The sequence below is a fragment of the Anser anser genome, assembly GCF_964211835.1.
Source record: "Anser anser genome assembly, chromosome: 15".
Classification (NCBI taxonomy): Eukaryota; Metazoa; Chordata; class Aves; order Anseriformes; family Anatidae; genus Anser; species Anser anser.
The window spans coordinates 3,957,033-3,972,318 of NC_139736.1; the positions used below are offsets into that span (position 1 = coordinate 3,957,033).

Below are 15,286 nucleotides of genomic sequence, written 5' to 3' on the forward strand. Positions count from 1 at the left end.
GGCACCCAAGGGACCGCGGTGTTGGGACAGCCCCGAAGCTCCCCTGTGCAGGCAGGGCTGGCAGCAAGGGTGATTAAATCCCTGGGACAAGCCAGGATGCTTAAAGGGGGGCACACGCAAGCCCCCCCCATCCCCAGGACGTGCTGGGTGGGGAAGACCTCAGCACCTCACTAATAAGGGCGAGATGGACAAGCTCGGTGTGTCCTTTGGTGTCATAACCGGCCCTGCAGCCCCCATTGCACCCCGAGGCTGCCGATGCCCAAACCCCATCCCCACGGAGCTGGTGGGGGGGGGAAACCCCAAAATTTGGCCCCGTGCCCCGCGGGGACCGGCTCATCCCCCCACAGCTGACTCAGCCGGATGGGATTCCCACAGTTTCCGTCAGGTGCTGCCCGGAGTAAATGGGGAAGAGGTTTCACAAGCCCCGGTAATTAATGCTAATTACAGAGCAGCAACATGGGAATCGTTCCTTTTCCCCCGGTGCCCTTCCAAAAATGGCTCTCTGCAGGTGTGGCACCAGCCTTCGCCTGTCATTAGGCGCTGCTGCGCCGCGGGGAAGGTGAAGCCTTCGGAGGCCGGGGCTGTGGGAACGGCGCGATGGGGATGGGTCCCCGAGGTCCCCGAGGTCCCCGAGGGCACCCAGCTGCTGGCTTTGGCCGGAGGCAGGGCTCGTGCAGCCCCGGGTGAGGGAAACGCATGGGGAAAAATGGTTTTCTCCTTGTCATCCCCCCCCCAGAATGTGCAATATCAGAAATAAGGGGTGGTGGAGCAGGGCTGGCAGAGCCAAGCTCCAGACCCAGCCGCGATGGGATGGAGAAAACCTCTCCTGCCCCACAAAGGTGCTGTGCACCCCCAGCGGCTGGAGAACCCCTCCCCGTGCCCTCGTCCCCCCGCAGAACAGCCCTCGGAGGAGACAGAGCAGGGCGATGACGGACCGTGCTGTGCCCCCGCAGCCACAGGGACGGAGGGCGGCGGTCCTCCACGGGGATGAAGGTGAGGAAAACCTTCCCGGACGGGTCTGCACCCTCAGACCCTGTCCCCAGGGGATTTTCTGCGGGCTCGGACGAGGGGAAGCGTCTCGGAGGTGACCCGGTGGCACCGCACAGCAGCAGCTGGCGCTGGCATCGCCCTCGGGGGTGGAAATCACCGCCCCGGGTGAGAAACCGGTGGCAAGGAGCTGGAAGCTGCTGGGGCCGCTCTGCTGGGCCTCACAGCCCCGTCGTGTTGTTTAAAATTGGGTTTAGGGCAACGGGATTGGGGTGCCTGTCCCCTGGGGCGGTTGCGCCCTGTCTGAGCGCAGGGGGAGGTGAAGGGGACGGCGCTTCCCCGGCTGGCGGAGGGCGTCCCGGCTGGAAACACCTCTCATTACCCGGGGATGGAAACGGTTTCAAAAGAATCGCCCAGAGTTCACAGAAGAGGACATCTGACGGGGATTAAATCCACCCGGAGCCACTTGCTGGGTGGTTTTCCTCCTTCTCCAGCAGGAAACGCTCCCACGGCCGCGGGTGCTGCCGTCCCCGGCCAGACGGGGTGGGGAGCCGGGGCTGGCGAGCCGGGAACCGGCCCTACACGCGGCAAACCCAGCCCCAACGGGGCCCGCAGGGAGGCAGCCGTCTGCGTGGGTTTTGGAATAAGCGTGACTTTGCTGAGATTTGTTTTATTTTATTTTTTTTTGATGCGTCCAAGCATCGCCCTCCGCTTTCGCATCTCTCCCCTTGCGGCGACGGGAGCCGCTGCCCATCGGCGGGGTAGGCGGGAGGACTTCTCACGGTTGCTCTGTCCCGTCGGGGCCGGGGAGAAGGCGAGCGATACCCCAGCGGGTGCCAATTCCCTTGGGGACGGCTGCTTTAATGACACGTCGCCGCTAACGAGCCTGCTGGCAGGGCGCTCGCGGAGGGACGTCGCTGGAAAGAGGGAGCGCGGTGCGGCTCCCGGGCCGGGTGTGATCTCACTTGGTGCGGGAAAAGCGTTGGAAACCCCAAAAGAGGCAGGGGATGGCCGAGAAGTGGCCGGTTTTGGTGACTCCCAGGCGCTGGCTGGGTCGGCGTCGCCTGCGTTTTGAGGCCGGAGCAAGCTGCAGGAGCTGCCTGCTGATGGATGGGTGGAAATTTGCGACGTCCTCCAAGGCAATTCCTCCCCCCTGCCCACCTCTGCTGGCAAACCCAAGGGAGAGCAGCCACCCAGGCACGCCGGCGACTCCCCTTTGTGGGTGGCTGGACTCCCGGGGGCACCTCCGAACCCCCCCCAGGGATAAGCCAGCATCACCAGCACCACTCCGCAGCACCGAGCAGGGGGCGCGGGGCTCCTCTCCTGCCCTGCCCCTCGCTCTGGGGGTCCTGCAGGGGTGCACGGGGCAGGGACCCCACGAGACCCTGTCCCCCTGTGCCTGGGGCGCAGGGAGGATGCCGGGCACAAAGACGGGGCGGAGGGGAAGGGCGGCATCCAGGTGTGTTGTCGGCACACAGACGGCCGACGGGGAGGAGGAGGAGGAGGAAGGCAGGAGGTCGTTCTCCGCCGACGAGGCCCCGGCTGCTCTTTGGTTTCCTGTTTCCGCCGCTTCTTCCCCCGGCCGGGCCCATTGGTTACGCTGCAGCCAGGTTTTGCCATTTAAGGCTGATTTCCCCTGGCCGGCGGCGGCGCGAGAGCTGCCGGCTCGGTGCGTCCAGCGGCCCCTCAGTGGTCACCGAAACGCACGCCCAGGGAGGTGGGCGAGGATGGGGGACCCCTGCCTTCTGCTCCCCGCCATCCCGTCCTCTCCTTCTCGCTCGGCGGGGCGGGAGGCGATGTCTCCTCCTCTTTTTATTTTATTTTTCTTTTTGCAGGGCGCAAAGCCGCGGGAGGAGGTCTGGGTTTGGCTGCGGGGCGATGCCCCGTGTTTGGTGACCCAGCCGGGCAGGAGAAAACCCTTCCTGGCACGGGTCCGGGCAGGGCACCACGGTGCTTTGGGACGTGGTTGAGGTCTCACCCTTCTCCCTGTCCCCCCAGCACCCCTCGACGTGGCTGCCCCGAGGCTTCCTCATTCCCAGCACCGCGGCTGGCTGCTGCCGCTTCCTCTTCTTGCTCGTCCCCCCCCCCCGGCCAAACAAGCCAAGGGCTGGCAGGGAAACCCGACATGCAAAACGGTGGCCACGGGGCGGTGTTGGCAGAGCCCCGCGGTCACCGTGATGGGGATCGGGTCATCTCCTCCAAATCCTCCTCCAGCCACGGGGTGGGCACCAGCTCGTGGCCAGGGACCCTGCGTGGAACAGCACAGGGGGGCACCCACGGCGGTGAAGGCTGGACCAGGAGGCTTCTGACCTCCTCGGAGGCAGCGGGAGGGCGAAGCACAAACCCTCGTGGGTCCTGGCACACCTGTACGGGACGGGGTGAGCACGGTGGGGTCTGCTCCCATCCCGGGAAAACTCCTCCAGAGCCGGTGAAGAGCCGGCTGCGCACGGGGGAGTGACAATTAGCGCACGGCATCGACGGCTCTTGTTTAACTTTCTCTCGAGATCTTATCTGCCGCCAGCAGGAATGCGTGAAACCAGCCAAAGCAGGCTCGGAAATATCGTCTGGAGGGAGAGGTGGAAATTTCTGGGGCAAGGGGCCGAGAGGGCAATGAAACGCAGCGGGGACGGGTGCCCGCACCGGCGGGCTTTGCGACGGGCGGTCTCCAAAATCCGGGTGCTGGGTGGCACCCAGGGTGCTGGCAGGGTGCTGGCCCACACCAACACACGCCCGTGCTCGCTGCACCTTGGTTTCCAGCACCGAAAACAAAGGCAGGGCTCTCCCCCTGCCTCCACGGGCCATCTCTTCCAGCCCCGGACGGAGGGTGCCCTTTGCGTGTTGCCGTCAGCAAAGCCCGGCGGCGATCAAAGCGAATTTCACGGCGCTCGGCCATCCCCGTCCCCGCTTCGTCTCCTGGGTACGGCGCTGGCAGCGAGCCCTCCAGCTGCCTCCCCGCCTTTATTGCCAGCCAGTGGGAGAAATCGATTTTCAAAGTAATTAAGGAGTCAAAAAGACCCCGGGCGGCACGGCACGGTGCGTGCGACCTGTGCCGGAGCGGGGTGGCAAAACCCTGGAGCATCCCTAGGGAAAAGCTCCCCCCAGGGCTGCACCGGGGTGGGTTTGGGCCCCCCCCGTGAGCGCTGTCAGAGGGCTGACACTTGCAGAGAAAGCCCGGCGAGCGTCAGCTCTTTCTCTTCCCCTTCTGCTTTTAGCTGGAGGAAATACCCCCGGCACCGGGGGGTCCGCGGGGGGCACTGCCAAGCGCAGGGCTTGGCTCGGCCCCGTCCCATTGCCGGGGGAGAGCAAACCCCAAGGGTGCACGGGGCGGCTGAGCGGGCTCTGTGTGTGCTGCTGTGATCGTGCCTAGCTGGGGAACGGCCTTGGGAGGAAACAGATCCGCCAGCGGGGCCGGCTCCTGCTGCCAAGGTCAAGCGAAGCAGCAGGGCTCGGCGGGGGGAAGGCGGCTTCGCTCCCGTGCCCTCTTCGACACCCGCAGCCAAATCCCCTGGGGATGGAAAACGGTGGATTTCCGCCGTTTTCCAGCACGACGTAAAATAATGATTTGCCTCGGGCTGGGAGAGACGCTGGGCGTGAGGACAGCCTGCCCGTGCCGGGGGACGCGGCGGGCTGGGGGCACCGGCACCGGGTGCGTGGGGCTCCGCAAAGCGAAGGGCGTTCAGCCCCGCCGCAGGAGGGGCTGGTAAATCGCAGGGAGCTCCCAGGAGATCAATAGGAAGGAGCCAGGACCTCGGGGATTGATGTCGGAGAGCGCAGAGCGAGGCTTGGAGGAGGAGAGGGAGATGAGAGAGCGCCGGGGCCGCGATGCGGCGCGTGAGGAGGATGCTGGCGGCTGCGGAGGGGTTTTACACCCAACCTGTGCCCAGAAAGGGGGAGCTGGGGGCTGCGGGGTTCAGGTGGAGCCAGGCACAGCCCCGGGCTTCGTGCTGGGCTTTCACCTCCTGCCAATTCCCGCTGGAGCCGACGCGGCGAGGACCGAACCGAAAAAGAGGAAGGGGGCCGGGACGGTGCCCGTGCGATAGGGGATGTGGCCGGCGCCTTTCCCCTCTTCCCCTCGGGGGGCGGGAAGGGAGGGGAGGCTCCCAGCAACATCCCCGAGTTTTGGGGCGATGCGAAGCAGCCCGGCTGGCCCCCCCAAATTTCCACCTCCCGTCACACCGACGTTACGGCGGGGGGCTGGAAGAGGAGAGTGGGAAGCAGAGCTTGCGTCCTGACCCTGAAGCACAGAAATCAGAGCAAAACGTGACGAGGGGGAGGCTGGAGGCCGCCCGGCCGTGTCACGGCCTCCTCCTCCTCCTCCTCCTCCTCCTCCTCTCCTCCGCATGCTTTTGTCCGAGCCCAAGGTCGGGCAGGGAGAAGCGAAGCACAACAGGGGCACGGGGGGGGGGCCGCGGCCGGCTCCGGGCTGCCCGCGGGGTGGTGGCCGCCAGCACCCCCGGGGCCCTCCCGACCCCACGGCGCTGGGGATGGGGGTGCTCCCCGAGCCGTGCCCGGTTCCCCTTTTTCTCTCCTCTCGGTTCTTGCGACGGCCTCCGGGAGGGTCCCAGCTTGGTCACGTCGTGTACTGGGCACCGTGGGCCACATCCTGCCCATCCCGGAGCCGTGCATGCAGCGGGGCTGGCGCTGTGTAATCAAGGGAACGCTAATTGCCCCGTGATTCCCTTCCCTGCCTCCCATCCAGCGATGGCCTCCCATCCCCTGGCGGCCTCCCGCTGACGCTCCCGGTCCCAAACCCGTGGTTTTTGTGGGACGTTTTCCTGCCGGGGCCGCCTGCAGACCCCTTATCAGCGGGTGCCGCGCGCCGTCAGCGCCACCCGTGCCTCGTGGCTCCCCTTCTTTGACGTGCAATCTTCTAATTAATAACCAGCCCTTTGAAAGCGGAGCGCAAACATTAATTAATTCCCCGCCAGGTAGGTAATTAACAGCGATGACTCCCATTTTACTGCCGAGATCCGGCACCGCGCGCCCGCGGGTCCGCTCCGCACCACCGGGGGTGTCGCCGGGTGCTGGGTGTCACCGCGGCCACCTCCGGCTGCGGGGGGACGAGGCCGGGTGCCAGGAGGCCCAGAGGCCAGCTCCAGCCTCCATTTGGGAGGATTTTTCCAGAGGTCCCCGTCCTCTGCGCCCCATCCTCGCAGCATCCCCACGACAAAGATCCCGCTGCAAAAAGTCCCTGCGATGCCCACCAAGGGGGTGCCACAAAAAACGGGCGTTTTTAGCCTTTTTCTTTCTTTTTTTTCCAGGCGTTTTTGGTTTGGTCATTCATTTTTCTCCCCCACCAACTCCGTTCCCGACCCGCCGAGAGCGGGCACTGGAAGTCCCCACGTTGACGTCTGCGCGCGCCGAGCCGGCAACAGCTTGCGGGCGGCCGCTGCGCCTTTACTTATGGGCCTCCCTAATTGACTTAATTAACCAGCCCGTGCTCGTGCAGCGCTGCGGAGCTGCGAGGCCCCGTGCAGCTGCCCCCGGCTGCTCTGTGGGTGCTGCCCTCGCTGCGATCCCCAGCCCCTGCCGGGTGCCTGCAGAAAATGGGAAAATGGGGAAGATGTGAAAATCACCCAAATTCAGCCAAATTCTTGCTCTCGTGGTGTGTGGGGCAGGGCCCGGCCCTGCTCGACCAGCGCCTCGCTGGGCTCTGTTCCTGTTTCCTAGAGCCTGTGGCTGGTAATGGGCTGGGCGGGCACCGTGCAACACGCACTGGGCACTGGGCACCGTGCACCAGGAGCACCATGCATCATGCACCGGGTACAGCACAACGTGCACTGTACACCGCGCACCGGGCAGCATGCACCATGCACCGAGCACCATGCACCGTGCAGTGGTCAGCATGCACCGAGCACCACGCACAGGGCACCATGCACCATGCAGTGGTCAGCATGCACCGAGCACCATGCACAGGGCACCGTGCACCATGCAGTGGTCAGCATGCACCGAGCACCATGCACAGGGCACCGCGCACCATGCAGTGGTCAGCATGCACCGAGCACCACGCACCGAGCACCACGCGCTGAGTACCACGCACCGGTCAGCGAGCACTGAGCACCATGCACCAAGCACCGTGCAGCGGTCAGCACGCACCGAGCACCATGCACGGGGCACCGTGCACGGGGCACCATGCACCGAGCGCCGTGCATTGCACCGAGCGCCGTGCATTGAGCACCATGCACCGTGCACTGTGCACCATGCAACGGTCAGCACGCACCGAGCACCATGCACGGGGCACCATGCACCGAGCACCGTGCACCGAGCACCGTGCACCGAGCACCGAGCACCGGCCGCTCCCCATTTCTGCACTCTGCTTCAAAGGGACAACGGGGGGGGGCCGTGCATCCCCCCCCCCAAACAAAGCAGTGCCAAATCGCGGTGGGGCGTTGCACGCCCCCCCCCCGCCCCCGCCCCCCAATAAATAAATAAATAATGAACCACCCTCCCCGATCTATTTATTTATTTATTTATTTGTTCCGCAGGGCGGGAGGGGGGTGGGGGGGGGGTGGGGCGCGCGCGCGCCGGGCGGGGCGGGGCGGGGCGGGCGCGAGGCGGGGCGGGGCGCGCGGGGGGGGGGGGGAGAGGAGGAGGGGGGGCGGGGCCGGCGCGCGAGGCGGGGAGGTGCGGCGGGGGCCAATCAGGGCCGCGCGCTCGGAAAGTTTCCTTTTATGGCGAGGCGGCGGCGGCGGCGGCCCGTATAAAAGGCGGGGCGCGCGGCGGGCGGGAGTCGCTGCGAGCTCTGCCTTCGCCCCGTGCGCGCGTCCGTGCCCCGCTCCCGCCGCCCGCCCGCCTCTGACCGCGCAACTCCCCAAAGGTGAGGGGACCGGGGGGAAAAGGGGGGAGGGGGCTGGGGGTCCCCGCGCCTCCCTCGCTGTGGGGTTTTGGGGTCGTTATCCCCCGGTTCTGGTCGGGGGTGGGGGGTTGTGAGGGGTCCGGGGAGCCCTGGGGGGTTGTGTGAGGAGAGGAGCGCTGAGGCGCTTTGGGGTGCTGAGGGGGTGGCGATGGGGTGCTGGAGGTGTGTGGGGGGGCTTCATGGTGTGTGCCCTCCCCCGTGGTGTGCGCGGCTAATCCGCCTCCTAAGAGGATTTGTGGCAGTGGGCTGGGGCGTGGGGCTTTGTCTGCTGAGCGCTGCCCCCCCCGGCCCTGCCATGGGCGTGTGTGAGGGGACGGGGGGGGCAGGGTCCCCTTGTGGGGACGGGGGTACAGGGGGGCGGCTCCCCTCGTCACCCCTTGTGGGGACGGGGTGGGGGCGACGTTCCCCTTGTTGGGACAGGGGACGACTCCGCTCAGCAACCCCTGTGGGGACGGGGGGGCAGTGTCCCCCTGTGGGGACAAGGGGGCGACTCCCCTCAGCACTCCCTGTGGGGACGGGGGGGATGGGGGGCAGCGTTCCCCCTTGTGGGGACGGGGGGCGGCTCCCCTCAGCACCCCCAGGCAGAAAACGGATGGGTTGGGGGGGGGTGGGAGAGGTGGGCGGCTCCCCGTTACGAGGGGCGCTCTGGAACAAAGGGAAAAAAGGGGGGGGGGGAGAAGCCCCCCGTGTGCGGGCAGGGCCGGCACCGCTCGGGCACATGTCCCGGGAGCCGCCCCCGGCCGGCCCCGCCCGCCGGCAGAGCCTGGGCTCGGCTCGCTGCTCCCCCCCCCCGGTGCCCCCCAGGGCCGAAGCCGGTTCCTGGGGCCGGCACCACCGGGGGCTCGGCGGCTGCTGCCTGGAAGCCGCCCCCCGGAGGTGTGCGGGGCAGCGCCTGTCGGGGCTGCTTGGGCGTGACGGCTGGGGAGGGGACGGGAGGAGGAGGAGAGGGGCAGAGGGTGGCGAGTGCCCCCCCCAGAGGTGGCAGCCTCGAGGTTGGGGGGGGAGTGGCCGCGGGGCTCCCCGGGGCTGGGGAGGGGTCGGGGGAGTGGCCGGCGGCGGCCCCCCGAAAGCTGGCGGCTGGCGAGGCGCGGCGCGCTGCAGCCGTTGCCTTTTATGGTAATAATGCGAGAGGGCGCAGGGACTTCCTTTGTCCCAAATCTGTGCGCTGCCGAAATCTGGAAGGCGCCGCACCCTCTAGCGGGCGCCGGGCGAAGCGGTGCGGCTCTGGCAGGAAGGAAATGGGTGGGGAAGGCCTCGGAGGCATCGCGGAGCCCCGCACCGCTGGCTCTCCCCTCGCTGGCTGCTGCCCCCCCACCCGGGGGCGCGATTAGCCCTGTGGGGTGTAGGGCAGGATGGGGTTTGGTTGCGGGTGTGTGGCCAGCGGTGCTCATGGTCCGTCTCTCTTTCTTCCACAGCCAGCCATGGATGATGATATTGCTGCGCTCGTTGTTGACAATGGCTCCGGTATGTGCAAGGCCGGTTTCGCCGGGGATGATGCCCCCCGTGCTGTCTTCCCATCCATCGTGGGTCGCCCCAGACATCAGGTACGATGTGGCTGGGGTGCTGCTTACAGACAATGGAGAGGACCTTCAGTGAAATCATTTCTGCTAAAGGCAGCGAGCTGCAAGAAGCCCTTTTATTTCCTGTATGACACAAGAGGCTTCTGCACTGCAACAGTAACTGGCTGAGTACACAGCCTCCTGTGGAGCCTTCATGCAGCATGCGTTGAAGCTGCTGACTGAATGATTTTTCTGACAGTAGCGACACAAGAGAAACAGTAATTATAGAGATGTGGCTTTGGAAAATGTTACCTGCTTAGCAGGGCTTGTCCTTCGGTTAAACTAAATGCTTTTTCTTTGTTGTGCAGGGTGTGATGGTTGGCATGGGCCAGAAAGACAGCTATGTTGGTGATGAAGCTCAGAGCAAAAGAGGTATCCTGACCCTGAAGTACCCCATTGAACACGGTATTGTCACCAACTGGGATGACATGGAGAAGATCTGGCACCACACTTTCTACAACGAGCTGAGAGTAGCCCCTGAGGAGCACCCTGTGCTGCTCACAGAGGCTCCCCTGAACCCCAAAGCCAACAGAGAGAAGATGACACAGGTGTGTAGAACTCTTGAGCTTGGAGCTACAGCAGATGTTGCTGCAGGCCAGCTCTCCTCTTCCACGTTGTCCTCTCTCTGCCTTCACCACTGTTCTCCCTTTTTGCCATCTTTGCAGGGTTTTCCTTTCCTGACCTGAGTCTCCTCTTTGCTGGACCTTGACAGGTTTTGTTTGCTCTTCTAAGCTGGCTTTCTCTGAGACTGAACTAGCGACTTGTCTAACTGCTGTTTCTGACTAGACACTAATCCATTTACTGGCCTTGAGTGACCGTACCGTAGTTCATCTGGCACTTGTTTTGTTCCTTGCCGTGTCATGTGGATGGGCCTGTGGCGGTGGTGTCCTTGCTCAGGCTCTGACCTGGCAGGTGTGGGTGGAGGCCAGGCAAGATAAGCACCCCTCCTTCCTGGGGGAGCAAAGATGAGTCTCTTATCTGGGGACAAAAGTAAAACCACTTGCATGGACTTGGTTTAGACCTGTAGCGAGAACCTCAGTTTATTCTGTTTGACTCAGCCTTTCCTTCTCTCTCCCCTAGATCATGTTTGAGACCTTCAACACCCCAGCCATGTATGTAGCCATCCAGGCTGTGCTGTCCCTGTATGCCTCTGGTCGTACCACTGGTATTGTGATGGACTCTGGTGATGGTGTTACCCACACTGTGCCCATCTACGAAGGCTATGCCCTCCCCCATGCCATCCTCCGTCTGGATCTGGCTGGCCGTGACCTGACGGACTACCTCATGAAGATCCTGACAGAGAGAGGCTACAGCTTCACCACCACAGCTGAGAGAGAAATCGTGCGTGACATCAAGGAGAAGCTGTGCTACGTTGCCCTGGATTTCGAGCAGGAGATGGCCACAGCTGCCTCTAGCTCTTCCCTGGAGAAGAGCTACGAACTCCCTGATGGCCAGGTCATCACCATTGGCAATGAGAGGTTCAGGTGCCCCGAGGCCCTCTTCCAGCCATCTTTCTTGGGTAAGTCCAGCTCGTTTAGGAGACCCTGTGTGCCCTCTGCCTAGGGTGAGCTAGAGATGGGGATTCAGTTACCAGAGTACCTGGGCTCTTTTTGCAAGGTCTTACCCTGTCCCACTGCCTAGTCCTTTCTCCTCCCAACCTGGAGCTGTTTGGGGGACTCTTGACAGCAGTAGAGCAGGAGGCTGAGCGTGTCAGACGTGGCTTTGCCTGTAGTGCCTTCCCCTTGAAGAGCTGTGATCGTCTATCACTTGGCCCCAGTAGCTGCTCAGGCTTTGTGTTCCCCAGCCCTTGCTGACTTGAGGCTGCTTCTTCCTCGTAGGTATGGAGTCCTGCGGTATCCATGAAACTACCTTCAACTCTATCATGAAGTGTGATGTGGACATCCGTAAGGACCTGTATGCCAACACGGTGCTGTCCGGTGGTACCACAATGTACCCGGGCATTGCTGACAGGATGCAGAAGGAGATCACAGCCCTGGCACCCAGCACGATGAAAATCAAGGTAAGCTGGAGCCCTGGGAGCCCCCTGGCACACCTCCTGCTGCTGAAATGCAAACGAGTGGGTGGAGGGCCCTGAGCTACACTACTAGAGGTGGGAACCACACTTGGAGTGGCGCAGCCTTGCTGCGTGCAGGGTGGCACCCACTCAGCCCTGTGAATAATGGGATTGCTGTACTGCGAGTGGGGGTGGTGTGTGTGTGAGGCTGTGCCCTAAGCCTGCTCAGACCTCGGAGTGCCTTGACAAGGGGATTAGCTGCGCTGCAGGGCTGTGCAGGAGCAAACCACGCAGCAGCACACCGCATCTGAGCGACTCTTCTCTCCCACAGATCATTGCCCCGCCTGAGCGCAAGTACTCTGTCTGGATTGGAGGCTCCATCCTGGCCTCCCTGTCCACCTTCCAGCAGATGTGGATCAGCAAGCAGGAGTATGATGAATCCGGACCCTCCATTGTCCACCGCAAATGCTTCTAAACCGGACTGTTACCAACACCCACACCCTTGTGACAAAATGAAACCCATAAATGCGTGTAAAACAAGACAAGATTGGCATGGCTTTATTTGTTTTTTTTGGCGCTTGACTCAGGATTAAAAAACTGGAATGGTGAAGGTATCAGCAGCAGTCTTAAAATGAAACATGTTGGAGCGAACGCCCCCAAAGTTCTACAATGCATCTGAGGACTTTGATTGTACATTTGTTTCTTTTTGTAATAGTCATTCCAAATATTGTTATAATGCATTGTTACAGGAAGTTACTCGCCTCTGTGAAGGCAACAGCCCAGCTTGGAAGAGCCGATACCAGTTTCTGGTGTTAGGTTGTAATCGCTTGTCTGTAAATTATGTAATCCAACAAGTGTCTTTTTGTATCTTCCGCCTTAAACAAAACACACTTGATCCTTTCTCTTTGATTTGTTAAGCGAGCGGGCTGTGTTCCCCAGTGATAGATGTGAATGAAGGCTTTACGGTCCCCCCTGCCTAGGAGAAGTGCCAGTATGCGGGGGAGAGAGGGGCTACCTGTACACTGACTTAAGACCAGTTCAAATAAAAGTGCACACAATAGAGGCTTGACTGGTGGTGGTGGTTCTTTATTTTGTGACGCTCCTCGACGGTTGGTACCCGCTCTGATCTCACTGTGCCAGGCTGCAGGGGTCGGCTATCGCGCTGGGGTGGGAGCCAGGTGGCTGCTGGTGATAGGGGGAGCCGGGCTTGCCATGCTGCAGGAGTTTGGAGATCCCCAGCTCCTGGGGGTGTGCTGCCGGGTGAGGGGTGGGCAGGGCCCTTGTGCTCCTGGAGAGAGCTGGGTTTGGTGCGCATCCAACCGCTTCAAACACTGCCTGCGGTGTTCTTCCCTCGCTCCCCAGTGTGCTGCTGGGGAGCAGCTGGCTTCTCCCTGGGCCAAGGGTGCTTTGGCTGTCCCCTTCTGTCCCCACACCAGGTGCGTGGCCTCTTCTGTTCCACTTTTGGGTGTCTCCTGCCAAGCAGCTCGCTCTGCTTTTGCTTCACCCCCCTCATGTCCCAGGAGCGAGGGAGGCCTGAGCTGAGGCTGGGAGACTCACGCTCTGGCAGGCTGCCCGCTGGGTGGAGGCAGGAGAAAGCCTGTGAAGTGGATGAGACGGACTCGGGAGCAGGGCCACGGGGCTCTTACACATCGCTGCAGGGGTGGAGCTGGGAAAGGGCGCAGCGAGGGAGCTCTCACTTGTGCGGTGACACCTACGGCTGCGGTGCTGGGGCCCGGGGAGCGTGGAGCCGGGTGGTGCTTTCTGTTCCCGACCCAGGCGGACCAGAGCTCGGAGCCTGGCTCGCAGGTGTGCTGGCTTCCCGAGGCTCCTCCGGCCTGCCTGGCTTTGAAGAGCTAATGGCTGCGATTGTGTCACGCTCGTAGCAGATGAAAGGCAGGGAACAGGCTCCATGGGCTCTTTAATCCTTTGCCTGGCCTGATGCTGCTGCAGCGTCATGCTGCGCTCAGGGTGGACCTGCTGGTTTCTGCCCTTTTGTCTCCCCAGCCTCCCTCCTGGCCGCCCTGGGTGCAGGGCTGGAGGTGCAGACACTGGGCCGGGCAGACGAGTTACTGGAAGCACCAGTTTGCGATGAGGGAGGTGAAACTGGTTGGAGCGGGGCCCTAACTGGGCTCATAACCCAGGGTCCTGGGGAAACGGGGCGAGGAGGAGGTGATGGCAGCCCCTGGGGAGGGAGCTGGTGGTGGGAGCGAGGGCAGGAAAAAGGCCAGGAGGCGAGAAGGGATGATGAGAGGGAAACGGGGCGCCAGCCCGTGAGTCTGCTCTCCTGCCTTCGGTCCTCCTGAAGCAGCCACTGACTGCTGCGGAAAAATGCGTTGAGACACAAAGAACCGGAGAGGCGGCAGTGGGGTGGTGGCGGAGAGGAGCAGCGAAACGCCCGGGGCCGAGAGGAGCTCAGGCAGGGAGAGGAGCGGGTGCAGAGAGAGGGACAGCGACGGGCAGGGGAGGAGAGCTGATTTTACACGCTCCAAAGGGCAGAAAGCGAGGTTTTTCTCTCGGTTAACACTTCGTGGGGTTTTCTTTTTCCCTTTCTCGCAGCTCTCTCACTGCTCCTGGCGATCAGCCCCCTGGTAAAACGAGGCTGGGCGTTTTGCAGCCTTTCCCGATGCTTCTCGGACGCGAGGCCGTGGCGTGCACAGCTCCTCCGCAGGCCGCTCCAGCAAGGCTCGGTTTATGCCTCCTTTGGGCCATTACATGCTGGAGAAAAGAATGCAGTGCCGGGCAGGGAAGCCTGCGAGCATTACTCACTGCTCCCGACTCCGGCGAGCAGGGGGGAGCCGGGTGGTTTCCTCTGAGGAACACCAGGCGCTGGAGAGGGAAGAATTTTATTTTTTTTTTAGCTGCAGCTTCTCCATCATTGTGTTTCGGAAGGCTCGGTTCACCCCTTGCCATTTCACAGGAGTGGGGAAATGCCGAGGGACCGGTCACAGGAAGGGCGGCGGAGGAGTTTATTTAGCCGTGTCCTGGCTCTTGAGGCCACCAGCAACAGGCGAGGCTCAGAGGAGAAGATGTGCAAGGAATGAGCAGTCGGGCTGCTGCCTCCTCCTCCTGTCCAGCACCCGAGGGAGCCAGGGGCTGTGCGGGCACCAGGAGGTTTGAAAAGACCACCATGCCAGGCTGAGCTCCCCCGGTCCAGCTCAGCAGCCGCGATGTACCAGGATTTCTCCGGCGGCCCAGACAGCGGGGCTCGGCCAAGGATGGTTGCAAGCCACCCAGCCCTCTCTCGCTTCCCTTTAGCTGCCCAGGGGGAGCTGGCTCAGCTAAAGAGAGCTGAGCAAACGTGTTTTACGCCCTTTCTTCCCTTAGAGCTCCCAACTTTCGCTCCTGCTGGAGACAGTCGCTGGCACTTCACCTGCAATTAGCTGGTGACCTGGAAAGTCACCTCCCTGAGCCGCTTACGGAATCAAGCCACCACCAGGAATTAGTGATGTCCTTGGCAAAGGGGACGGCTGCAGCTCTCGGGATTTAGCCCTGAAGGGCCTCCTTGTGTGGTTGTCTCTGAGCCTTGTCGGGCAGCGCTGGCCAGAAACAGCCCCCCGGTCAGGGGGGCCCCGTCCTCTCATTAGAGAACATGTGCTGCAGCACGCTGGCTGCATGCAAATGTCCCAGGAAGTCCCAGGGCATTCAAACACAACTCGTCTCCTCGTGGAAGTCCCCTCTGAGGGCACAAAGCCTCAGCTTCATAAAAAAAATGGGCTTTCCGAGGTGTCAGCTCGTGGATGGGACTGTGGCTGGAGGAGGAGGAGTTGTCCTGCTCTTTGAAGCTGGTCTTTGCAGAGGGATTGCTGACCCAGAGCCTGCCCTGACTTGCATTATACCCAGCTGTAATCTACTTTAGCAGGCCTTACCGCA

General features: G+C 62.8%; 1 protein-coding gene across 1 annotated transcript; it reads left to right on the forward strand.

The window, feature by feature from the left end:
- The first annotated feature begins 7,648 nt into the window (after positions 1-7,648).
- Positions 7,649-12,479, forward strand: ACTB (actin beta). The gene is made up of 6 exons (XM_083800705.1): positions 7,649-7,804; positions 9,259-9,387; positions 9,711-9,950; positions 10,483-10,921; positions 11,241-11,422; positions 11,748-12,479. Exons 2-6 carry the CDS (start codon positions 9,265-9,267, stop codon positions 11,889-11,891), a joined length of 1,128 nt encoding a protein of 375 aa, XP_083656831.1. The 5' UTR covers positions 7,649-7,804; positions 9,259-9,264; the 3' UTR covers positions 11,892-12,479.
- The last annotated feature ends 2,807 nt before the right edge of the window (positions 12,480-15,286 follow it).